The sequence below is a fragment of the Melanotaenia boesemani genome, chromosome 11 (assembly GCF_017639745.1).
Source record: "Melanotaenia boesemani isolate fMelBoe1 chromosome 11, fMelBoe1.pri, whole genome shotgun sequence".
Classification (NCBI taxonomy): Eukaryota; Metazoa; Chordata; class Actinopteri; order Atheriniformes; family Melanotaeniidae; genus Melanotaenia; species Melanotaenia boesemani.
In genome coordinates this window covers 12,179,968-12,206,819 of record NC_055692.1, presented here as the reverse complement: position 1 = coordinate 12,206,819, position 26,852 = coordinate 12,179,968, and the positions used below count along the sequence as shown (strand labels likewise).

At 38.6% G+C, this 26,852-nt stretch overlaps 2 protein-coding genes across 2 annotated transcripts in view; one reads left to right on the top strand and one right to left on the bottom strand.

Moving 5' to 3' along the window:
* znrf3 (zinc and ring finger 3) overlaps positions 1-26,852 on the bottom strand; it is a 129,917-nt gene that overhangs the window by 82,773 nt on the left and 20,292 nt on the right. The gene's annotated exons all lie outside the window — the stretch shown is intronic.
* On the top strand, positions 9,251-12,014 carry xbp1 (X-box binding protein 1). The gene is given in 6 exon segments (XM_041998567.1): positions 9,251-9,614; positions 10,114-10,210; positions 10,411-10,527; positions 10,645-10,725; positions 10,728-10,811; positions 10,926-12,014. Coding segments are annotated over 6 exon segments (1,185 nt in total). The 5' UTR covers positions 9,251-9,378; the 3' UTR covers positions 11,496-12,014.

The window sequence follows — 26,852 nt, the reverse complement described above, 5'->3', positions numbered from 1 at the left end:
GGTCCACTTCAAGTAAATTATTTGTGGACTAGTCTTGTTAAAATATATATTGAAAAACAGAAGGTTAAAAAATACTACAGTGGCTGAACTGAAACATTTGGTGGGACAGCCAAATTGTTGCCTCTAAATGTAACTGCAAAACAGCAGATTGCAAATTAACAACTTTCGGTGACTTGGTCTCTATCCAGCCCTCTCCTCACTTTCATTCCCCACTATTCCATTGCTTCTTCATTCCTTGTGACTACAACCACAGATCATCGTTCTGGGCAAGAAAACAATGCCACAGAGATTCACATCCCACACATCCAAGATCCACAAATGAAAAGCCATTTAGCATATCACTCGTACTGGTTTTAAAGAAGGAATCTTGCGTGAGAGGACATGCTGACATAGTACAACACTTTGCCACATGTGCCACCCAGTGGTTGCATGGTAGTAGAAAGGGAAAGCTGGCGGTCAGAGTGAGGGATGGCTTGAGAACTGGTCGAGAAGAAATGTGGTTCAACGTGACTGAAAACAGATCATCCTCTATTCTGGGTCGCTTTCATGTTTGTGAGACTTATTTTGATTTCTACTGATGTTGTGGCAATGAGCAGACACATACGCATGCTTGTGGACTGACACACATGAAAGATTACACAGAAGAAGACATCAAAAGGACTCCAGTGTCCAGTACACATAAAATCAATTTTCCTTCAAAATGAGATCTTTCTCTCTTCATCACTTAAATCATTATGATTTAAGACTTTCAGCTCACATGTAGGTCAAACCTCAGAAGTCTGTCTTTTGTTTCTGAATGTTTTGATAGAAATAGTTGTGTTTAAAGTTCTCTCTTTGGCCTTTAAAATAACAGTTAACAACAAATCTCAACAGCTTTGAGCTTTGGCCGTATTTCAGAAAGTCTTTAGTTTGTGTTTGGCAAAACTAAAGCAGCTTTGATTATTTAGCTACAACATTTGAAAGTGGAGAAAGATTAAGGGATGTTACTGTGTTACAATGGTGCACCAGAAGGGGCTTTATGAGCATTTGCATGGGGACTTTGATTAAATCAATTATTTTTTATTATTTTACTAATTTTTTTGTACAGAAATACTTCACATTTCATTCTACGACTTCCTAATTCTCTCTGCAAACCCCCCCTGTAGTTTAATGTGTACAATTTTCCAAAAGCATCCACTCAGTCATAACAATGTTATAAGTCCATTAAAAAAATAACATGAGGAGCAGATACTCCTAGGCATGTTTACCTCCAAGCCAGACCAGGTGGGAGAATCCCTGTCTGGGATCGTCTCATTTAGCTGTCCTTGGTACACCAAGTACACTTCTAAAGACCTTATCAGGTGTGTGAACCACTTCAACTGGCTTCTCTTAAGAAGCATTATAGCTCTTTATGAATTTCTGAACTTTATCCAGGAAAACAAAACCAATGCCTTTCCTTTAAAGATTACGTCAGAAAAAAATCCTATGACAAAGCTGGTTTGTACAAATGAGAATGGTTTGACACACATGCAATAGAAGCAGAGGACGTTTGTCAGCTAATTAGATGAGTCATGGAATCATTTCCCAGGCTCCCAAATTTCTCGTCTGCTTTAATGGTATGTTTTATGAAAGAGAACAAAGATAAAAGGAGTTTTTTTTCTTTTTTTTTAATGCAAGAGAAGCATTGTCAAGTTCCAGGGCACACCGTGGTCATAAAAAGTGGACGTGGTCAGCAACAACACTTGGATAGGCTGTGAGGTTTAAAAGATGCTCAGTTGGTACTAAGTGTGCCAAGAGAATACCCTCCAAACCATTACACAACCAGTCTGAGCTCGTCATACAAGGCAGGATGGATCCATGCTTTCATGTTGTATACACCCAATTTGAAATGAAGACTTATCAGACCAGGCAACATTTTTCCAATTTCTTATCATCTATCTTTGGTGAGCCTTTGTAAATTGTAGCCTCAGTTTCCTGTTCTTAGCTGACAGGACTGGCACCCGGTGTAGTCTTCTTTCACTGTAGCCCATCTGCTTCAAAGTTGGAAGTATACCTTGCTTCTAACCATTTGGGTTATTGTTGCTCTTCTATTGTCTTAAACCTGCCAATTCTCCTCTGACATCAACAAGGTACTTTGGTCCAGCCAACTGTTGCTGACTGGATTTTTTCTCTTTTTCTCTGTAAACTCTACAGATAGTTGCGTGTGAAAATCCCAGTAGATCTCAGTAATACTCAGACCAGCCTGTCCAGGAACCAACAACCATGCCACATTAAAAGTCACTTAAGTCCTCTTTCTTCCTCATTCTGATGCTCGATTGAACTTCAGTTAAATGCACTGACTTGCTGCCATGTGATTGTCTGTTTAACCATTTGTGTTAAACAGTTGAACAGGTGGACCTAGAAAAGTAGCAGATAAGTGTATAACTGTAGAGTTGAGGCTGATAGTTTCAGGCAGTAACTGTTAGTTGCACCATTAGCCTCTCATTGTTGTGAAATGTACAGTATGTGTTATCTTTGTTACTGAGGGGGGATTGATGGCCAGAAGTTCCTGCTTGAGATGAGATAGATAATAAAAATGAATCTTTTAACTATTTTCTTTAAAAAGAAATAAATATGTGTGATGGGTGTGGAGCAGTTTTGTCAGTTTTAGGGAAAATCTGTTAAAATCTCTGGGGAAGGGTGCACTGGAATCAAATAATCTGATTATTACATTATGTATAACATTTGTTAAATAAGCCTGGTTTCTCTGGATAAAATGTTGTCTGAGGTAAGAGCAGGGGGGATATTGTTCAGCTTTTTTACCATCAGTCATATGTGAGCTGTAATATTTTCCAGTTCCACTAGTGAGCAAAACAGTTATCTTTGATTCATGTACAAGAAATTATTATACGCATTAATTAAAAAAATATTAAATTAAATAGAAAGTTGTCACTGATCTCATTGAAAATTTTTTTAACTATCCATTTAAAAAAAAAAACTTAAAAAGGGATGTAATATGGTCATGTGTACAGCAGGTGGCAGTAGGACACATGACTTCTGCATGGGCAGAACAGACAAGGGCGTGAATGAGACAAGTCAGGTAAATACAAATTTTTTACTTTACAACATTGTTCTGATCAGTGCACATGTTTGGCATTACGAGAGGAAGCGAAAATCATGCCAAAAGATGCAGGTTCTGACTAATGGAAGATTAAAGTATATTTCATCATTTCTGGGAACAGGCAGCTTCTTTCTTGCCTCTGTGTTGCAACATTCCAGCTTTGCATCATACTGAAGCCAATCAGACCCATCCAAGCAAAAACCAAATCAGCCATGTTAATGTTGGATGCACACATGGAATTTTTCATCTGGCATGATAAATTTTTGTCACTCATCATTGCGCCTGTTTGTGGAGACAAATTAGCAAAGCTGGCAAATGAGGCAAGACTCATTTTATAACAATCTAGGTGTAGGATAGACCCATGCATCAGTTTCTAAAGCTCATTTAGGTAATTTGTCAGACGTCCGTATCTGATAGCTGAAAAACTGCACAATCGTCTCTCTGTGTATCAAAACATACAGTGTTGTTGGAAACAGGGTTGTTTGTCAGTATGGTGAGAGCAGAGTAAATGTGGCCCATCAAACAAAAAGACTGCGATGTCAGCCCTGTACCAACAAAGCCTGGCTTATCTGGGTGGACAGAATGCTTGCAAAGACTCCAAGACAATTATGAAGGCAAAGGACAACAAGCATTGTTTCCCTGGCTGGATTTTATATCGAAAATGTCATTTAGTGTAGCATCTTTGTAATGCATCACAAAGACGGTTTGTGTGATCAAAAAGCAAGGACATCTCTTAGTGTCTCCTTTGTATTTTTCACTTGTGAATGCAAAGTGGCGGTCACTCTATCTGCACATTTGCTTGGCACACGTATATGTGCACTTACACATGTTGAGATATGAAGCCAACTGTTGGCAGATATATCAAGAAAGTTGTAAGTGTTGCTGGATGAGTTAGTGCAGCTTCATGCTTCAGCTGTACTAACACTGCCTTGTGTCAACAGTTTAGCTTTGATAGGGTTGCAAGGGTGTTCACACCTACATAAAACTGGTATGAAAAGTGTAAATGATAACTTGATGTAAAATGGCAAGAGAAACGAATAAATGAGTAGCGGCAGATAGAAGAGAAAAAAGAAGAAGACAGGCACAAGAGGCAGAGGTGGAAGATGTGGGAAGTCTCCAGGCCGCACAAACAACACACTGGACTGTGGGTAAGAAATGGCATGCTCAATAGGAAGGAGGTATATGCAAACATGTCAACACCACCCGCCCCCTGCAGCTGGCTGCTGTCCCAGGGTGTGACCCCACTCACCCTTATTGTCCAGCCCAGCTTTTCCCCATAATACCACTGTTTACACCAGAGCCCACCCCAACGAGCACACACGGGTGTTACTATTTACCCTGCATGCCATACATTCACTGTAGAAACTCGGCCTTTCCTGCAAAAGCAACTAATCATCTAAGTTCAGTGCAGCCCATCTAATTATCTACAAATGCTGTTTATAATTTGGATGTAGTGAAAAGCAGGTAGTCCAAGATATTAATGATGTTTCAAGAGGTCACTTAATCCCAATATACACATTTCTTTATGTCTTTAAACCCAACACAACAAAATGTTACAAGACCTAAAGACGTTTTAAAATGACTTTTCACTGGAAAAACTATCCATTAGCTGAAAACAATAATAAGTCCTTCAGGGTGATGATAAGGATTCTGTGAAGGGGAGAATGCTGTGTTAAATTTACATGAATAATTAGCAGAACATTTTAAAATATGCAAATGAATTACTTTAGCTGTGAGCAGAGAGATTAACAATTGCAGAATTAGAATTTGTTAATCAAGTTTTAGGTGCTAATTTGTCATATTTATTATTATATTATATTTATTATATATTTATATATTTATTAAATCTGAAATGTGTAGGTTCTGTAATATGTCACAGTTGTGTACTCATCTGGAAGAAATAAAAGGGCTTTATACACTTTTGGGATTCTCTCATTTTAAATTGTGGTTTTGAGGATCCACCCATTGTAATCACAGAGTCTAATGTTGAGTCCAGGGAGGATCCCCACTCATGAATTTGTGGGTGTATCCCTGTTTACATTTTGATGTGGTATGAGTTTAAGCACTGGTTGAGCCGTACCCAGAGGATAAAGCAGACTATGCACAGGATTGGCTGTGCACACAGTCCCTCTAAAAAAGATTAGCTGAATCCAGGTTGTGTAACTGATTATTTAAGGCTGCCAGTACCACTAGTTTAGGTAGTCTTGTGTTAACACTTGATATTTTGTTTCTCAACTGTGTAATAATTTCATTTAAGAACTGTAGTTCTTTTCATAATAGATAAAAAAGTGTTGAACAAAAAAAGAGGCAGATAAGGAGTCAACTCTGGTCCTGTCAAGCATCTGTAAGATAAATGTCAGCAGCATGCATAAGCTGCTGAAAAGTCACCCTTTTTCATGTGTAAGTTTAATGAATAGTTAGTTGTACCATTGTGAGGGTTTCGTTTTACAAACACCACCTCTGACTTATGGTGTTCCACCATTGTCAGTGCTGGGACCAATGCTAGCTACCCTGTATATTTTATCTTTGGGACATGTTATACTCAATTTTAATTTCACACATTTCTATGCAGATGACACACAGCTCCTTTTTACATTTAAGACAAATGTAGCATGTAAACTCGCTATACCCCTCAATTGTTTTAAGGCAATAAAAGGCTGGATGGCTGATAATTTCTTACAGTAAAATCCTGATAGGACTGAAGCTCTAATCATTGCTCCAGATAACTTATTTTCTGAAATAATACAGCATTTTAGGCCCTTGTCATTCTTGGTTTGCTGAAGTGTGGGAAACCTTGGGGCATTATTTGGTCATCATAATGAGATGATATATGTGTCATTCAACACACATAAGATTACCAGATCATTGTCTCCAAGGCAGACATAGAGATACTGATTCATTCCTTCATCTTATCCTGTACTGATCACTGTAACACTATTTTCATCACTCAATAAAATGACCCTTCTCCATTTGCAAAGCATCCAAAATGCTGCTGCTAGGTTACTCACTAAGTCAAATAAACATTCTTATGTCACCCTCTGCTCCGCTTGCAACATTGGCTTCCAATCACCCATAGGATTCAATTCAAAATATTCACCATCACATATAGGACTCTGCATGTATGTAGTATGCACAACACATTTCATTGTACTTGTGCAATGACAAAAAATATATGACAATAAAGATGAATTCATTTAAACTGAATTGAACTGAATTGAACTGAATTGAACTGAATTGAACTGAATTGAATTGAACTGAACTGAACTGAACTGAACTGAACTGAACTGAACTGAACTGAACTGTACTGTACTGAACTGAACTGAATGGAACTGAACTGAATTGAACTTAACTGAATTGAATTGATTTTAACTGAATTGCACTGAATTGAACTGAAATAAGAGTTAATCCCTTTTAAGTCATGATTCAGTTCTTAACAGACTCAGTTATGGTAATAAGAAAATGTAAGTGCTAATAATTCCAACACATATACTTTTTTCATTACAGAATAAGATATTTATTGGCACCTGTGAGATACTTGTTAAAAAGTTAAAATGACACTTTACTTCATTATTACTTGTTGATGTTCTTCAGGATTAAGTTGCTCATAATTGTTCATTAGCATTACATTCACTAAACTTAATTAAATAACACATTATATGATTGATGAACTTTAGCCCCTTTCAGCTGTTATGAAATCACCTGTAAACTGTTCAGTATGCTGTTTGTTGGCAGAAAACCAACATTAATGATGGATAACAACAAATCAGGCTATGGCAGTAAAAATGCACAATTAGGTAAAATGAGGAGTACATTTATTTGTCTGTTAATTTCACTTTTCATTAATTGAACAAAGAATTTTTTTTGCTTTACATTCAAAGTTATAATTTCATTTTGATAGTACAGCCTTCTCTGGCTATATTAGTTGTATTTTAAACTTTACGACCCACAGAATAATTTACAACTCAATCATAACTCAGAAATTATGAAAGATCTCATTTATTGTCTAGGGCAGCTGTGTTCAAGCAATAAGAAGTTTCAGAAAGGTCAGGTGATTTCGTCAGGGCAATATTTTTCTCTGAACATGAAGTTTAAAAACTTCCTCAAGCGTTCTTCACATGTTTTGTACTTTTGCAACACTTATGGCAGCAGAGACCTTTACATTTTAAGAGTATTTTAATTTTCTTGCCTTAAACTGTACTCAAGGAGAGGTAATTCATTGTGCTTCTTGAATTGTTACAACCATATAAGCAAATCCTGTATTAAGAGGATTTTCATTAAGTACTTACAACTCTGTGCTGTATAGGCTAAAACAAAGCTGTGAGCTCACTGGGGCATTCTGCTATCAGGTGTGGGGAAACACTGTGGACATGATTTGCATTTCAAACATACAGCTTTATTTTTAACTGCGAACAGGCACCTTCCATATTTTCCCTACGTTTCTGTCATTACTCACTGGCAGAACAAACTGTGCAGAAATTTTCTCATCTCTCAAGTTGTCATACTTCGGTTTCACTTGAGGTTCAACATAACTTGACAGCAACATAAATATAGCAGATGCCTTCCCTCATGGCATATATGGTACTTGCCTCATCTGTAATGGGACATCCCCATCTGACTTCCCAAGTCAGAAATAACTGTTTAATCTAATTGTATTGGAGGGTGGTGTGTGGCAGTATCTCCTTTTATATATTCACTTCCTTGACAGAAAAAATGGAAGTTATGATAGGAAATTCATGGTACACTTATTTCCCTATTTGCTCTGACCTATTGCACATTAAATTGAGCACATCCTGTGTTTAAATCCTGTTCTTCTTCTTCAGCATTGCACACACAGTCATAAACCAGGACTCTCACTTTCTAAGTTGTTGACTCTGTAGTGCTAGTAAAGCTTCACAAGCAGGTTGCTGTTTGCTTTTGCTGCTGCAGTTACCTCTGCTAAGGTAACAAACTTTCAGAGCAAACGGCTGCGAGTTGCAAACACTAACTGTGGCTAGATGCTGCAAAAACGTGAATTCCCGTTTGAGAGTAAATAAGAGCTTATCTGTGAGCTTGCCCATTGTGTTTATTCCAAACAATTTCTGACTCAGTCTCTGTCAACAAACACCCAGTCCTCATTACAAATTAAGATTAACCCATGAGGTGAACAGACAGTTAGCTGAGACATTTTAAAAGTTGCAAATTGTATTGTGTATTATGGATTTAAAATGATCATTACAGACTCTCTATTCAAAATATGTGGTTCGCCGTGTGTGTTGATCAACTAAGCAAATGTGTTATTGCTAAATTTCTGCAATAGCTGCCACCACATCCTTTAGTTTAGTTGTATTGTAAAGCATTGCATTATGTGTTATATTTCTCTTTCACTATTTTTCAGCCTGCGCAAAAATAAACAAAACCTCAGTGAAAACTTGATTTTGTGAGATAGATTTGCAGCAATGTGTTGTTTTGTGTTTTTTGTGGTAATTATGTGGTATTTTCTCATCATAAATGTGTAATCACCATAAAGTGAAATCAATTTTACGCCTACAATAAATTTATCATAAATGTGTTTAAAAGGTGTCAGTGTAATCTGACATTTCAACACAGTCCCTGAGTGTGAAAGTTCTTTACAAGAACACGGAAATGGACGTGAACATTTCAGGGAAACCATTAAAGTTGTAAAGCTTGTTGTATTTGTTTGACTGGCCACCCTTGAAAAAAAAAAAAAAAAAAAGAATGCGGAAACCGTTCCAGCCAAGAAGTAGAAGATAAAATTAAAGTAACAATAAGTATTTACTTATGTAGCTGAATCTATGCTATTAGTTTTAAAAATATTCTAAGCTCCAAAGGTCTTCACTTGCTGTTAGTTTTTACTAGATGAAGCAGATGGAAATACATTACACAAGAAAAGAAAAAAAAAAAACAAGAAAAGGATACAGGAAATTTTAGATGATCTGTGAAATTAGTCTGGATGAAACTGATGCAACTCATACGAGAGACGTGAAACTTAAACACCTTCATGAGAATAACAGAGTGATCTTAATGTGATTTTTTTTCTTTGTAAACTGTCTGAAAAATCAGATGGAAACTTGCATCAGCTATGTGACCAATCACAGTTCACGTTTGGACTGCGTCAGAGCAGCCGAGAGCCTATGAGCTGTCTCCACGACGGTAGAAAAGATCGCAGTTGCAACCCACTTTTCAAGCAGTTGAGAAGAGACGGGGATCGGGTAAACAGGGAAACCTCTAGGTTTCGACTACTTTATCACGGATACCCGGTGATTTCTGATTTCCAGACAGCGTCAACAGGATATTATAACATGGTGGTGGTAGCAGCAGGGACCGGCGGAGCCCACAAAGTGCTCCTGATATCCGGGAAGCAGTCCGGCTCTTCAAGCGGCTCACAGACGGCCTTCAGTCGGCCCATCTCTGTCGTTTTACCGGCTACATCCAACCAGGTGTCGTCGGATTCCGACTCCAACACGTCCGTGGGGGCGCCGGTACGAAAAAGACAGAGGCTCACACATTTGAGTCCGGAGGAAAAAGCACTTCGCAGGTATGTGTAACGAAAATACACAGTTTCTAAATTTATTCTGACTAACTTCCCTTTAGAAAGCGCAAATGAGACCATAGTTCCTGGCATTTTTGGAAAGACACGCCCAAAGATATCGATCCATTTAGCGGAACAACTGTAAACTGGTCTAACAAGTTAGGTCCATAGGTTTTTATTTTTGATATTGCATCACTTATCCACCCTATCAAAACGGGCCTGTAACGCGGATAAACTGCTCACGTTATCTTGTCACCTCCGTACTTTGGACGAGCTTGTCAACCTGCTATCAGAGATTTAGCTGATCCGGGATCGGCCAGGGTCTGCTTCCACAGAGACCACTGTTATCCAAGTATGCCAGCGTGGCAGAACATGGCCGATGATTGCGCAGTACCATGAACACAAGTCACGTTCACGGGCTTAGTCAGCATCATGGAAACGATCTGTTAATTCTGTTTTATTCTTCCCCCCAAGTCATTGTTATTCCCTCCTTTATTTTTTCCAGGAAACTCAAGAACAGAGTGGCAGCTCAGACCGCCAGAGACAGGAAAAAGGCCAAAATGGGGGAACTGGAACAGCAAGTCATTGAGTTGGAGTTAGAGGTATGCTCTTTATAGAGGTCATCAGGTTTCTATATAAGGCCTCTCATTTAAATGTCTGGCCCCTAGTATACAAATATTCAGTCTGATGTAATGTTAAAGCATTTTCCAAGCCATCAGTTGCTAAAGTATGTGAAATGCACAAATGCATACAAAATTCTTTTGCAGTTTAATTTCTAATTTCACTGTTTTACTCCCCCCAGAATCAGAAATTGCATATTGAAAACAGGCTGCTTCGGGAAAAAACAACTGGTCTACTGACAGAAAATGAGGAACTGAGACAGAGACTTGGGTTGGACACCCTTGACTCTAAACCAAAGGTAGGATTGTGACGTGTTCAAGGCAGTGGTGTGGCTGGATATCAGAGATTACTTTTTTTTTTTTTCTTTTCTTTTCTTCTCCAAAACTTCACTCATTCTTGTTTCCTTATACTTAAGGTTCAGACTATGATGTCCACTGGGAACGATGCAGGTTTGGTGATCGGGTCTTCTGAGTCCGCAGCACTCAGGCTACGTGTGCCTCCGCAGCAGGTGCAGGCCCAGCAGTCCCTAAATCTGAAGACTTCTCAGTGGATACAGATAGTCTTGTTTCTACAGACAATGAGGTAAGTCACAAGATTGTAAAGCACGTTTCCAAGAAGGCTTTGCTGTAATGCTAGAGGTGGGTCATAGGTTACTAGGCTAATCTTGCATCCCTTTCTCTGCCCCCCTGCCTTTAGTCTGATTTGCTACTGGGCATTCTGGACATCCTTGACCCAGAGCTGTTCCTCAAATCTTGTGAACAAGCGTGCCAGGAGCCGCAGGTGCTGCTGGTCGGAGGGGGCAACTCAGTACCTGCCGCCACACCTGCACCTCTGGGGGCCTCATCAGTTAAGCTGGAGACCCTTAATGAACTGATTCACTTTGACCACATCTACACCAAGCCCGTGGAGGAGGTGAGCAGCGGGCAAAGCAGCGACTTGGAGAGCGGCACAAATGAGAAGATTAACGAGGTGGCTTATCCCGTTACCGAGGTTGTGGTAGAGGAGGAGACTGTCTGCATCAAAGACGAACCAGAGGAAGTGGTCATCCCCACCTGTAATAGTCAGGTGGATGACTTTTTCTCTGGAGCCTCCTCCCCTGCCCTCGGCAGCCTCGATAAGGAAGCCTGCCTGGTGGACACCTACAGCGACTCTGGATATGAAGGGTCTGCTTCCCCTTTCAGCGACATGTCCTCTCCCTTGTGTTCTGAGAGCACTTGGGAGGACATGTTTGCTAATGAACTCTTTCCCCAGCTTATCAGTGTCTGAATCCAACTCCTCTACCCACAAAGTTATTAACATGCATAGTGTATATACACATGAAAGCTAATGTGTAGCTTTAGCAACAAATAAACATTCAACACTTCAGTCGCATAATTTTTTTAAATTTTTAATTTTAATTTTTTTTTTTTTTTAAAGCTGGTTCAACATATAAAGGCTAAAGTTAATTACATAATCTGCTTTTGACAGCAGGTCTGTACCACTGCTGATGCTGCATTGATGGAGTTCATGACGACTTCTTTTGGTGTAACATTATAGAGGATTTAAGATTGCCAACAAATCTTTCACTTACTGATCAGAATGAAATGTGGGTGGATTCCAGTATTTGTAATTATTTTTTTTTTCTCTCCTGAGGGGTAATGGGGACCCATCACTTGAATATTACACTTTATTTATTTGTGTATCTCGCTTCAGAGTTATGTCCACATGTAAAAATGTTTTTCTTTAAATTTTTGACCGATCTCCTTGTAGTCTCATTTCTGCATTAAAAAATTTTTTTTTGCATTGCATCCTGTCTGAGTTTGCTTTTTTTTTTTTTATTTTTTTTTTATTTTTTTATTTTATTTTATTTTTTATTTTAAATTATAGCAACTACAAAGGATTTAGAATGTTCTGCAACAGGCATGTATTCTGTGCAAGGCCTACCAGAGTCCTGAGGATAAATAAGACATTGGAGGCAAATTATTTTTTCTTTTCTCCAACTGTGATTTCTTATAATGGTTTCTTTGCAGCATATGTTATTGCATTTTACTCCCTTACATCCCCAAAAGTAACATCACCCAGCACACCATCAAATTATAGTTTTCACCATGACCAGTACTCAAAACTTTGATTAATTACTGAGAATTGTTCTAGTTTTAAGTCTTATGGTCACACTTTGTTTCTCTTCTATCTTTTCAAGTTCAACTCATGTACTGACAGTGTTTACACTTTCTGTCTCGCCTGTACAGCACAGCCCTGCTTTTCTGGGAAGGAGGCCCACATGCATTACATAACACTCCTAATGCATCTGGGAGTTGCCTGGCAGTTGAACCAGAGACAGGCATTGCTTACCAACAAAAATAGGACAGTAAGTATTTGGTTTTCAGGCACGATGAGAAGAATAGGCAGAAGAGGCCTTTCCCTTTAGGCCTTTCTTCAAATCACAATGAAGTGTCACTGTGTATAAGAGACAATTCCTGATACCCACCTACTGAACAAAAGCCACTGGAGTGCCTGTTGTATGAGCTGAATAGATAGGATCTCAGATATTACACTGTAACTGATTCTGAACCAGCAGGTCCAGGCAGCACGTCTCCATTACTTTTACTTGTTTTTACTGAAATGCTTGTGGGTTGTCTTCATGTTTCACAACAGTTACTTTGCATTTGATAAAATCCAGCAAATTATCTTGAAACTGTTTTTTTTTTTTATTTTATTGTAATCAACCTCTTATTTTAAGTCTCTTGTGGTAAGCTGAAGTAAACCACAGCAGCCTTTGACGTAACTGTGTCTCAGTTACCCTGAAAGAGTGCGGTGACAAATTCACCGTTTCCTGTCTCTTACGTGGGACCACAGCAAAGGTTAAATCCGTCTTCCAGCTGCTGTGCTGAAACTGAAAAATATCTGTCAGTGTGGGTTTCTTGATTTCAGGCAGCATATTTCGGTTTACTTTGACACAACAGGCTAATTTCAGTTTCCAGTGGCTCGTAGCTGTATGTCAGTTAAAATTCTTTCTTCATGCATTATGCAAAATAACATATTTTGGTTAATTTGACAGGAGATATGTCAACTTTGAAGAGTTTCAGCATTACAAAAATGCCAAAAATCTGTAATATCTGAGCAGCCCTGTTACCTTTTACATCATCCACCTATTAAAAACCATCATTGAGCAAGAGGCTGATACACTCACCTCGCTTCTACCTGATTTTACACAGGGCTGAGTCTCGAGTAACGAGTAAACACTTGTCTGAAGATTTATGTCAAATTTCCTGTCTAAAGCCGCAATAAACTACATTCTTCATTAAATGCTGATGCACACCACTTTAAGTGGCACAAACATGTTGTGCTTCACTGTTCTAAAAATGAACACAGTTAAGAAATTTAATTCACCCACAGACAGCTGACAAATGTCAAGGTCTTACTTAACGCGACCAAACAAACAGGCTAAGGGTATTTGCATTTTGCTGCTGTTAACAAATGGTTTGTAAAACCATGAGAAATCTAAAGCATGTTAAGAATTGCGAAGCTGCATTTAAAGGATGTTCAAGCATATTACATAATGCAATTTGGCTTTATGATGTTTGGGGAGAAAAAAGGCTGAAAATTGGGCAACTTGTGCTGTGCAATCCATCTGTCAAGCTACAATCCTTAACAAAATAAATACATGCTTAAATGAACCCATCTATTTCAAGCCCTTCTCAGTGTGGTTGGCATCTGCTGTTTTCTGTTTCAAGTTATTCAGATTCTCCAGGCATCCAAAGCATTTTTTTTTTTTTTTTTGCTTAAGAATGTTCGATCAACACATTAGCTTAACACAAATTTGCAGAGGTTCAGAACTGGATCTTCCCATAAGTTATCGAAGTGTATCCCTGCTGATATGTGAAAGAGAAATGCTTTCATTACAATTTAGACTGCAGCTCTCATTCCACCCTTTTGTGTATTACCGTGAACTCTAAGTCCCCCACTACAGCCATGAAATAATTACGCAATGTTACCATTTAAATCATTTTAATGCATTATAATTTGAATTAAAATATAAAGCCGTTACATGCACTAAAAAAAGGCCAAAATCTGCATCTCTCCACTAACATGAGATCAAATGTGTTCTAGAAGTCAAAGTTCATGTTTAAATTGGAGCCAGACGTGTCATGCTAACATGACACTGTGGTCACTTATGCATGGATGTGGATAAACCTCACAGCACGTCTCCAGTTGCTACACTCAGCAGTTTTATAAGGGGATTGCTAAACCTGCACCGGCAGCTGCCACTTCAATGAATATACAGGTTCACACTTTAATTTGCTCCTGTTAAATTGTCTTAAAAAAGCTGAAACTATACCAGGAACCCCAGAAGGTGATAAAGTTCCTTGAATTATCTTTACAATTTAACATCTAGAGGTAGGCATGAAAAAACAGAGACGCACCAGCTGATCAAACAGAATTTGAAGAGAAATTGAGCTGTGTGTAAAGCAAACAAGAGGTCAAGGCAGCTAGAGGTGCCTATCATGGCTCATGTGAGAGTTTTCTCATGTGAGGGCTAATTTTAATGGTGTTGCTGGTTAGTGGGGGTTGTATCCACAAGAGTTCAGTCACATGACCCATGTAAGGACTAAAAATGCTTAAATTATGTCTGTCCATCTCTTTTCATGCATATGAACTAAGTTCACCAGTATGTTTAAAAGGCTCAGAGCTGAACTCAGTCACCTATTAATAAGCAAGGAAAGAAAGTCGTTAATCTCGTTTTCCAGCTCCAAAGGGTGTGTTTCCATTAATAATAACTGTAAAATACGGGCTTGTTTTTCTGGATTTTAGTGAGGTCACAAATTCCAAACAACTATGTAACATGAAAGATGTCGTACACAGAAAAAAGACACCTGTCAGTCATCAACCGGTGCTTCAGAGATTTAATATTAAAACAAGAAAAAATCAAGAAAGTCTGTAAGTATTTGGATAATTTTGCTAAAAATCACAGTACATCTGAAATGGCCCAATCAAAAAGTGCTCAAGAAAATATTGCATATACAGAATACAGCCAAAGCCTGACTGACATACTGGTTGTCTGTTACAGAAATATCTATTCTGTGTATTTAAGTGTGCATTCTGTCATTACAGGAAAAAAAGTGTCAAACGACTATGAATCATAGTTATTGTCTATTTATAAATATTATCATAGTCTATGATGATCTTTATGAAATGATAGCTGCAGTTATTGTTCCAGTTTAAGGGTTAGATAAGAACGAAATAAGTTAAGTTGTGGACATGGGTTAGTTCTGCATGCGCAGTGATGACAAAACTCAAACTACAAGATAATAGCCATGTTTTCTAAATAAATTTGTTTTTAATTTAACCTTATCTTGCATCTTGCATCTTGCATTTTCTGCTATTTAGCATGAGATTTTCATGATTTGTGATTGACATTAAACTCAGGTGCAAGACACATAGGTTGAATGGGGCACTTATAACATCTATTTTTTATGCTTACGTAATCACCGGCCTCTTAAAATATATTTTATTCTGATGTCACCAGACAGGCTCCATATTATTTCAGATTTTATGTAGATTAAAAAAGAAATCTTTGCAATGTGCAGCCATTTAAAAAAGAAACTGGATTGGGTAGGGTGTATTTTCCTGCAGTACTAAATGGCACATGAATCAACAGAACAAGGATTACAACGATGGTGGTAGCTCATGGTAAGCAAACGGATAGTCATCTCATGCAAGCTTTAAATTTTTCCTCTGGACTGAGTAAAAAGTTTGTTAGGATGCTTCTTATATTGTAGCTTGTTCTCAGCTAAAGATGTGATGCTGTCTTGTGAATTAATGTGGTGCTCAACCGTCTTTGTTCGGTATGCATGAATTACCAAAGAGGAGCAGCAGATTAATAAAGATCTTTCTTCGAGCCAATAAGGAAAAATCCACATGTGAAAAGGTCGACAGTGTTTACCTTTGCTGCCATGGTTGTGCTAAAAATCAGGCAGTATATTGTAAGCTGACATGCAGAGGTCTATGCGTTCTAAGTCATTTACACAGCAATGTTTGATAATAATATGACATGCTTGTTTTATCCAATAGTGAATCAACTAGAAACATGGTTAAGAAGAATTTTTTTTTTATTGTTGGAAACATATAGCTTGTCTGATCAAAATCTGCCCCCTTGTAGTGATAATTAATGAAGGCCAAGTTACAAAATCCGCCTTTAAATCCTCCCGTTTTGGTTTAAAGCCCAGCCTAATTAAACCTTCAGTTAACATAAGAGTAGACCAAAGATTACAGGAATAAAAGTAACAAATGACTTGGAGCATATAACAAAGTGGTCTTTGTCGATGATGGAATCTCTAAAGTTTATACAGACGTTCTCTTTGATGATGGCCAGGATATCAAACTCATGCAAAAGTTTTAACACACTGTCCTCAAACTCTGCTTTCATAATAGAGTAGTAGAGTCACTCCTCTTATCTGTAGAAGCCCACATCCTTCTAATTTCCATTTCCTTTCTGTCTAAACAACATGCAGCAGTAGGTAAAGCAGGTCATCAAAATCCATTAAAGGGGGTTACAGCTGGTGCATGCTGCTTCGGAACATTATCGCTCAGCAGTGTAAATGCTCACATCGTTATGCTTATAGTCATTATAGTTATTGAAAACATCACATGAGATAAGAAACGACTTAATCTCTTAAACCCTTTTCACAGAGCTTGAACTATATCAGTGCAAATAAACTGATGATAAATTGATGTGGGATAACACATTTTTAGAATTTGTTTTTTGAATGGAAGGCTGGTGCATAATCAGTGACACAGAGTTGTACTGATTCTCAGTCCATGCCTGCCTTCATAAATGACCAAGTGGTTTGCCAGATTCTACCTCATTCTACCTCAGTAGGCTATCTAACTAAGCAGTATCTCAATCCTTATTAGTGTTTTATATCTTAAATTAAAGCCTCAGTATTTACACTTACTATTGAAATAATAGTATCTTAAGATAGTAATTTAAGATAGTACCCTATCTTAAATCATGCACGGCAGTTTTTTTGTGGTCTTCTAGGTCTCACATTCCTCCCTTTTTAGAAGTTTACCGAAGTGTAGATGATCTCCTGCATCACAATTCTTTGGACGGCATGTTAAGATTTCCCATGACTTGCTCGGCTACCAAATGTTAATTCTTTTGTGAAACACCTTGATTTAAAAATGAAGGTTTCCACTTCAGTCAAATCCTTGATTTTAAATACCCTGTAGTTCTTTGTGGAAGCAAAATTATGAAAACCTCGTCCTTGGACCTGACCAAACATTACCGGTGACGCACATTTACCAGCACAGACGCACAAACAGGCACTGACAGCATGCTTGTGCTCAGTCAGGCTGGCCTGGTCTCAAGTTGTGGAAGAGGTCTTTATCCTCAGTTACCAGTAGCAACAAGGGATGGTCAGTCGAGTGTATTAATGCATGTCTGATCCACAACGCTGAGCCAAAACCCACTAAGAGATCCGAGAGGCCTCTTAAGGGAGTCAGGTGTGTGCCAGGAAATCAAGAATATGCAGTTTAAAGCGATTTTGTGCAAGTGTTTGGATGTTTGTGAGGGCTTAAATCATCTGCTGCTTGAGTGAAAGCAACTTAGAGATGTCATATTTCCAAATCACTTTTCTGTTATGGATTGTAAGTAGTGTCAAACCTGTTAAGTACCACAAAATCATGCTTCCAATAAAGACGTGTTAGATGAAAACCATTGAGAAATAAGGCATGAATGATATTTTATATAAAAACTGACAGCAGGTTTGTTGATGTTTCCTGGAGCGATATTTAATTTAATGGGGGCAAGCTGATGTATATTGCAAGAGAACTGGCGTCAGACATTACACAAGGCTTCATTGCCATGGTTTCACTTCCTGTACATGTGGCAGGTCTGCAAGAGGCAGCTTGTCAGCTGAAAGGGAACATTAATCCCTTCAACTCCTCCTACACTGTGTGTCAGACACTTTCTTTGAAGGTCTCTTAAAAGCAGCAAATGCATGTAATAAAGATTCAGTGCAGATCAAAGGGGTTTACAACTGCAAATCATGAATTATCTTTCTGATTCCATTCAAATGACTTCAGCTTTAACCTTGACAGCTTTGCATTTCTCTTCACCACAATTTTGCGCAAATTAGAAGTCCAGACTTTCTAAGATTATTAGCAACTTTTAGAGTATATCTGTAGTTATATCACAAACCAGAACTTTTGAATGGCCTTTCATTGTCTGCCCAGTGTGGGCCCCCTGAGGTTAAAGCTTTGTACATGGCTCTGTGTTTACCAGCACCAGCGCATTGAAATAAGATCACAAAGCAGACAGACAGGAATGTGCACATATTTGCAAGCCAAGTACGGTAATTCCTTTTTGAAATTTCAACTTTGATGTGATTTCAGCAGGATGACCTGAGAGAATAAACAAACAGTAACTGTCACAGCCTGTGCAGTATGTTGTAATATTAAACACTCCCACAGAGACTCAGAGCCATGAATCAATAGTGTCACATGAAACCTTTGTACTGTATACTAGCTTTTTGTGTTATACAGATACATTTAGAAAGAACTGCATTCTTATTAAAGACAACTTATTTTTTGCATTACTTTATTTTGACTAAGACAGTTCTGGTTCAGCTCTTATTAAGACCCAATCAAATCTGTTTGGGAACCTCAGAACAAATTCATAAAAAACTGACATAATGAGTGCAGCATCAGTCCCATACAGATTTAGTACATACAGCTCGAGTCTAAAAGAAAAATGTGTAATAGACATGTTTGCCCCCATGTCCAAAACACAGCAGTGCTGCATGAAGGATAGAACAGGGATCAACCCTGGACCTCTTGAGCCAGTGTCCTGCAGGTGTCCATGCTGCAACACACCTGGTTCAAATGAAATAGTTTTACAGCTTGTTGTCAAAGTCTATGTCTCATAATGAACCATTATTTGAGTCAGGTGGTGGATATATTTGAAAACCCACAGGACACTGGCTCAAAAGGTCTAAGATGGTGATCCCTGGGATATAGTTTAAATGGTAAAGCTTTATAAAGTATAGATTGTGTTATGGTATTTTTTTAAACTGGCCATGTTTGCTGGAAGGATGCCATTTTTTTGTCTTGCATCCCTGGTTTGAGAGTTCTTGCAACATGTTCCTGAGACATTATTGGCCAGAATGTTTTTTCTCGTGCGGTGTCTGATAACTGTTGTGTGATTGGTCACAAATTTAAAGTGGGCGTGGTTAATGTGGCAAAGCAGAAAAGCAAAATTGCTTCCCAGAAAGTTTGACTTGATGACAGTTGTCATTTCTGCTTTTCCGCTGACGCAAACTGTTCAGCAAGGTTCATAGATAGTTTGAGAACTTTGTCTTTTTGTTTTTGGCACCTCGAGAAAAAGAAATTTCTCTGTTCTTTTCTTTTCTAGAACTGTCGTTGCCTTGCGATGTCCTGAGGTTAAGAAACCGTACTTCACAACTTTTTTCCCATCCTGGTGCATCATTTTACAGCAGCAGTGGCACTAATTTGGCACTTTGTGCCACCTATGTATGAAAAGTGCTTAATAATTAAAATTTGATTTGATGATTTGATAAAGGAAAGCTAAGGTTAATGAAAAAAAATATAGGTGTGCAGATATTTGTATGCAAACAAAAAAAAATGTCTATAGTATAACCTTTGTGTCAGACAAAATGGCCAACAGGACCTGTACCCCTCACTCCTTGGACTTCAACTACTGCACAGAGACCTGCTGACTTGAGTTTAATGACTCTGCTGTAGAGACATGTATCAGAGAGAGAGTTATGAGGCTGATGACAGGACTGTAGTGCACATCTTTGTCACACAGTGTGAGTACCACCTTTTGAAGCGTAATGTGGTAAAGACCAAGGAACTGAGGAGGACTAGCACACCGAGGGATCCCTGTTTCCATGTAGAGAGTAAATGTCTCGGGTGTCTGTTGTTGTGCTCCTTAAAATTAAAAAGCAGAAACTTTGTCCGTATCCTGGATAAACAACTGCCAGATACCAATACCTCACTTCACCTTTCTCTCTTCAAAGTAAAAAGCTGGCAGTCCCAACTCTTACAAGAGTATCACTGTGGAGATGATGAAGGATTACAAATTTTCCCAAGAAAGGCCAAATCTTTTTCTACTTTCTCAAGTGACTAAGCTTTTTCAATATCTGTCAGATAAGGCTCAGGATGTTGAGTCTGTGATGGTCAGTGCTATCCTCTTTGTTAAGGGTGCCCAAGTCCATTCCTTGAGAGCTACTATCCTGCAAATTTTAGATGCATCCCTGCGCTATGTTGTTGCCTGCAGACTGAGGGTTGCAGGGCATAAACACAACAAACCCATCTGCAATGCTAATGCTGTAGGGTGGAATTGGACTCAGATGATTGCCGATGGTTGGGTTGGAGAGGAGAATGTTGTCCAAGTTTAAGACAATATAATAATAATAATAATAATAATAATAATAATAATAATACTAAATCTTTATTTGTATAGCACATTTAAAAAACAAGGTTTACAAAGTGCTGAACAGCACAAAGCAAAGTAAGGTAATAAAATCAACAAAGAAAAGACACACGCATGAATACATTTGACAGACAGATAAACGTCTGACAATAAATAAGTCAGAAATAAAGTAAAGTAAGTAAATAAATAGGTTATAAGAAAGCCAGTCGATAAAAGTGTGTTTTAAGAAGTGACTTAAAAGATGATACTGATGGTGCCAGCCTTATCTCCTCAGGCAGGTCGTTCCAGAGTCGAGGGGCTTGGACCGAAAAAGCTTGGTCACCTCTGGTCTTGAGTTTCAACCCTGGCACAGCTAAAAGGGACCTGCCTGAGGACCTGCAGGGAGGCTCGTAGGGTGTCAGTAACTCTGTAATGTAGCTGGGTGCCAGACCTAAACAAGCTTTAAAAGTGATCAGTAAAACCTTAAAATCAATTCTAAAACGTACAGGGAGCCAGTGCAGCAAGGCTAAAACAGGAGTAATGTGTTGTCTTCTGCTAAAACCAGTGAGAAGCCTAGCTGCTGCGTTTTGAACAAGTTGGAGGCAAGAGAGGGATTTATTGTCAAGACCAGAGAGGAGGGAGTTGTAGTAGTTGAGTCTGGAGAAACTTAGAGCATTGATAACTTTTTCTAAATCGGGCCGGGAGAGGACAGGTTTGATTTTACTGATGGTGCGAAGGTGAAGGAAACAGGACTGGGTGACTTTTTTGATGTGAAGATGGAAATTAAGATTGGAATCAAATATAACACCTAGGTTTCTGGCAGAGGGGGTGATGTTAGAGAAGAGAGGACCATACTTAACTAGACCTTGCACTAGTTTCTGTAATATACAAGTCAGAAGGAGAAGTGGTTATCTTCCAACTGGAAGGTTGATGGTTTCATCCTGGCCTTCCTAGACCAAATGTTGAAGTGTCCTTGGGGAAGATACCAAATCCCACATTACCTTGAAGTGTTCATCACTGTATGATAGGTAAAATAGCACAACATAGATAACGCAAAGACTACAAAAGCTCTATTTGCCATTTACAACAGAGCATACAACAAGTAAAACCATCCTTATCTGTGAATATGAAGCTGTTTAGCCCCCTAATTTCTGATGGAACACTAAAAAGGAACAATTTCTCCCACAGAATTTGTAAATTATATTTAAACCTGTATTAGCATCTTTGAAAATATGATGGACAAATGTTTGGGATTGATCAACCATAAAGTTACTTTATGAACATGGTTTAAAAAATGTCAAAGACCAAATACCTTTATTGACCTTACATTACAATACAACAAAATTAAACTGTTGCTCCCTGATGTCACGTCTACTAACTCATCCACAATCAGATGCTAGATAATGTCGACGGTTGGTTTGTACTCATGTAAACATGATCAATAAACAGCAGCAGTCAAAACCCTGCTGACATGCACGATCATGCTCAGATGTAAAACAACCAGCAGTCGTACTTTCACAACTGTACCAACAGCAGGTGGTTTCGCTCTTTAAGTTCAGCCACCCGTACAAATTTATTTTGGTTGGCATTGAAGACACAATGACAAGTCAATCTGAACGTGGGGTAAATTTTGTCACTGTGACACCAAAAATTCAATGAATCGCAGGCTTCTGTGCTGATAAATTTCTAGGAAAAATATTTGGATAGAAAATTTGACTGTGAATGTGACTTTGAGAACAGCATCAGTGTTGTTTGTGCAGCGATAAGAGAGTGCCGGGAATTTATCTGTAAGACAAAGGGCAAACCAAGAGAACATGCAGCTACAGGAAGATAAAATGAAAAACTAATCAAAACATGTCAAGTAGCCACAATGGCTTTTAGACATTTCAGATGCTCTGCTATCATCTCACTATAAATGTAGCTAAAAACACATTTCAAGCAATAGTTAGTACAGAGAACATGCAACAATAATTGTTTGAATTAGAAATATTAAATAAAGACTTTATATATCACAACTTTTTAACATCTCAATTCAAAGCTGATTTTACCAGAACTTGCATTTGGTTGCACAACATGTCACAACAAAGCAAACATTGCACACAGCCGATTCTACTGGAGGGTAAATATTGAATTTTCCTGCAGGGAACTATTTTCTGTGTTTTTTCAATGATATGGCAGCATGGACACATTAAAAAGTGCACATTTTGTCAATGAAACAGATTTCCTGCTTTCATGGTGTTTTCATAATAGAGAAATCTTTCCACAATCTGATGCCTAAAATCATGGAATGCAGGTATTATAAGTAATAAAAGTAGGTTATTTATCAGCCCTCTTTGGACTTAAATGGACAACTTGTCTAACTTTCTCCAAGTAAACTCCAAATACTGCACTTTGACCACACCTGCTGAGATATTACATGACACTAAATCTAATGAAAGATTAAAGATTAAAATAAATAAATAAATAAATAAATAAACATGGTATACAAAGAAGATTTAGGGAGGGACATCATATATACAGTCTAAGACTTTGTATTAAGATCCCATTAACTTCAAAATGTTCCATTTTACACTTTGCTACACACATTTCTCATTATTTCCAGTAGACTGTACCTCAGTGCCTAAAAGTCCTTTCATAACACTGACATTTCTCAAAATATGGCTTAAAGGATCTTTCCAGGGCCTGAGCTGAGAGAAGCCTGTTTACATCATGATGATATAACTAGGGTTGTTTCTGGACAGAAAACAGAAAACACACTGAGTGGAAATAACCAAGAGAGTGACCCGAAGGCTGGAGCTGTGTGGCAATGTGGGGGTCAATACTATTGCCTCATAGCAAGACAATTCCCAGTTTAAATCTTCACTGGGGTCTTTTTGTGGCATTTACATGTTGCATTAGACATGTTGATAATTATAATACATTTTATTTAAAAAGTGCCTTTCAAAACACCCAACGACACTGTACATTAAAACATTGAAACTGTTAAAAACTATAAGTACAAAACAAAAAACAAAACAGAACAGAGGACGACATTAAGATGATGAGTTTGTGATTAGATGATGTAGAACTGTCTGAACAAATGTGTTCTGAGTTGTGATTTGAAGAGTGGAAGAGAGTCTATGGTACAGATGTTGGGGGAAGAGAGTTCCAGAGGTGTGGAGCAGAGTGGCTGAATGCGCGATCGGCTTCCCATAGTGACGAGGTGGGCAAGGGGGACAAGAAGCTGGAGAGCGGAGGAGGAGCGAAGTGAACGGACAGGAGTAGCAATGTGCAGGAGATCAGATATATATGGTGGGGCCAGATTGTGAAGTGCTTTGAATGTAATGAGGAGAATTTTGAAGTTAATTCTTTGTTTTATGGGGAGTCAGTGAAGTTCTTGCAAGATGGTGGTGATGTGGTGAGTGGTAGGGGTCCGTATAGTGATGCATGCTGTAGAGTTTTAGATGAGCTGCAGTTTCTGGAAGGATTTGCTGGGGAGACAAAAAAGAAGAGAGTTGCAGTTGTCAATCCGGGAGGTAACAAGACTGTGGACGAGGATGGCAGTGATGTGGGGGGTGAAAGAGGGACGGAGATGAGAAATGTTTCTCAAATGAAAATATGCAGACCGGGTGATATTATTAATGTGGGAGTAAAAAGAGTGTGCTGTCCAGGACGACACCCAGACTCTTTACCTGAGGGGAGGGAAGGACAGTTGAGTTGTTTATGGAAATGGGAAAATTGTTAGATTTGGAGAGAGTGTGGGATGTGCCTACCAGGAGGACTTCTGTTTTAGAACTGTTGAATTACATGAAAACCAAGAATAAATTTCTTGTAGACAGGTGGAAAAGGAGGTTGGTGGAAGTAAGGAGGACGGTTTGGTAGAGAGGTAGAGCTGGGTGTCGTCTGCGTAGCAATGAAAATTAATATTATGTCTGTGAAATATGTAACCAAGTGGAACAATGTAGATAATGAAAAGGAGGGGCCCCAGGACAGAGCCCTGGGGCACACCAGCACAGACAGGGAAAGAGTTTGATTCATGGGGTTTCAGTTAAATGAATTGTGTGCGGCCACAAAGGTAAGAAGTGAACCAAGCCAGGGGGGTGTGAGTGATGCCGATAGATGACAGTCTGTTGAGGAGAGTGCTTTGAGACATGCTGTCAAATCCTGCCGTGAGGTCAAGAAGGATGAGAATGAATAGTAAACTCAAATCTGAAGCAATAGGAAGGTCCTCGGAGATTTTGGGTGCTGTTTCAGTACTGTGAAGAGGACAGAAATTGCAGAGGACAGAAATTGAAACTGCTCATAGATATTGTTAATAATAAGATGTTTATGAAGTTGAGAACTTCATGAGAGACTTTTCAAGAATTTTGGAAATGATTCATAAATTGGAAATTGGACAAATTAGTGGGGTCCAAGCCAGGTTTTTTCAGGATAGGTATAACTGTAGTGGTTTTGAGTGCAAGAGGGATGTTTCCAGAGATTAGAGAGGACTGAAGGATGTTGGTGATGAGGGGAGCAAGCGAAGAGAGACGAGAGGTTTTAACAAGAGCTGTAGGGATTGGATCAAGTAGAGGGTTTGGATTTGAGGATAAATTCAAAGATGGCTTGGACGGAGGGGAGGATAAAGCTGGAGAATGTGGTTAATGCGGGGTTAGTAGGAGGCGGTGACGTCCAATCTAGAGACTGCAGCTCCCCGCGAGGCCAGGTGTTGGTGAATGTCTTTTGGAGAAAGAAAGACATGAGTAAGTTACAGAAGTCAGTGAATTGCATGTGGTGGGAAGAGATCAGGTGGTTTTGTAATGTTGGTGAGGAGAGAGAAGAGTTTTCGAGGGTGTTTGGCTATATTATACATATATCAAACATCTTAGATTTATCCTTTCTGCAAAATTTATTGTATTAATTTCTTCTCTTCTTTTTTCTTCAGTGACCACTTTGTTTTCTGAGGCATGACGTCTAAAAACTTGAATGAGAAGTTCATTGAGTTCCTTCTCATGTTTCCCTTTAGTGCCCCTCATACCACCATTCCCCCCACCCCATCAGCCCTGGCCCAGGGCGAAGTGAAGGCTGTGGGGGTGGGCTGAGCTCAGACTGTGTAGCATTCAAGAAATGTGTGCTGGCTGACTTTGCTTGCCTTCATTCCCAGTCATAGCCCTCCTCTTCCTGGCCATAAACCCTCCCCTCACACACCACTGTTACACACAGTGTGAAGGGAATTTTCCTTCTCATATCCTACATGGAAAACAAACAAAAACACCAGGACATTTTATCAACTGAAGTTACTGGAAGCTCTTGTCAAGTCAGGATTTAAAGTATTAAATTTTGTTTTGGTTGTTTTCATCAGGCATGTTATTCAGGCAACTTATGTTAGAGTTTACAAAACATAATTTAAACAGCACAGTCACTTTCAACTCCTCCAAAAAGCTAATAGAGACTCCACAAGGCAGAGTCATGACTAACACACTTTCATTTACACATCAGAATGCAGGGTAGGGTTGATGATTACTCAAAACTCACCAAACTATTTATCAATTGCACCATTGTTTATACGATTGTTGCGAATATATATAGTCCCCTGGTGTGAGATATTTATGGCTAACTTCATCAGGGCTTCTGGTGGTCAAAACTATGACTTAAGTGGAATTTTTCACCAAAATTATTCTTAAAAACAGGAAGATGTGGGTGTACAGTGAGTTGTACTTTTGATATCTGTGGCTGTTATCTCAGATTAGAACTGGCTACCTAACATGACTAACAGCCTCTTTACCACAAAATTCAACAGAACCTGGGTGTAGGAAGTTGGTTGCAACAGTATAAACAACACGCACACAAATGAGATATGCAGCAGCTAAGTAACGGAGAAGTTCATTAAGTTTGATCATGCTTTTTTTGGAGTTCTGCTAAAGGACGCTTACAGGAACACTTTTTAAGAATACAATAAATAAAGACGAAGCTTCCACCCCCCCTTTATGGTTTCTGGCTTTGCAGTATAAACTCCTTCTTTTTCTTTTAAATGCAAAATAACTGTCCCCACCACTTCATTCATACCACTTTATATAATTTATTCTAATTCTCATGTTTAAAAATGATTCCCTGTAGCTTAAATCTTATTTAAAAGTTTTGTATGTGTTAATGAAAAGTTTTTTTATTTTTCTTTTTTTAACCTCTTTTTTTTCTAGGATGTAGTTGTCCTTACAGGTGTTCCTGAATGTGGTTCACCAGGTATACTT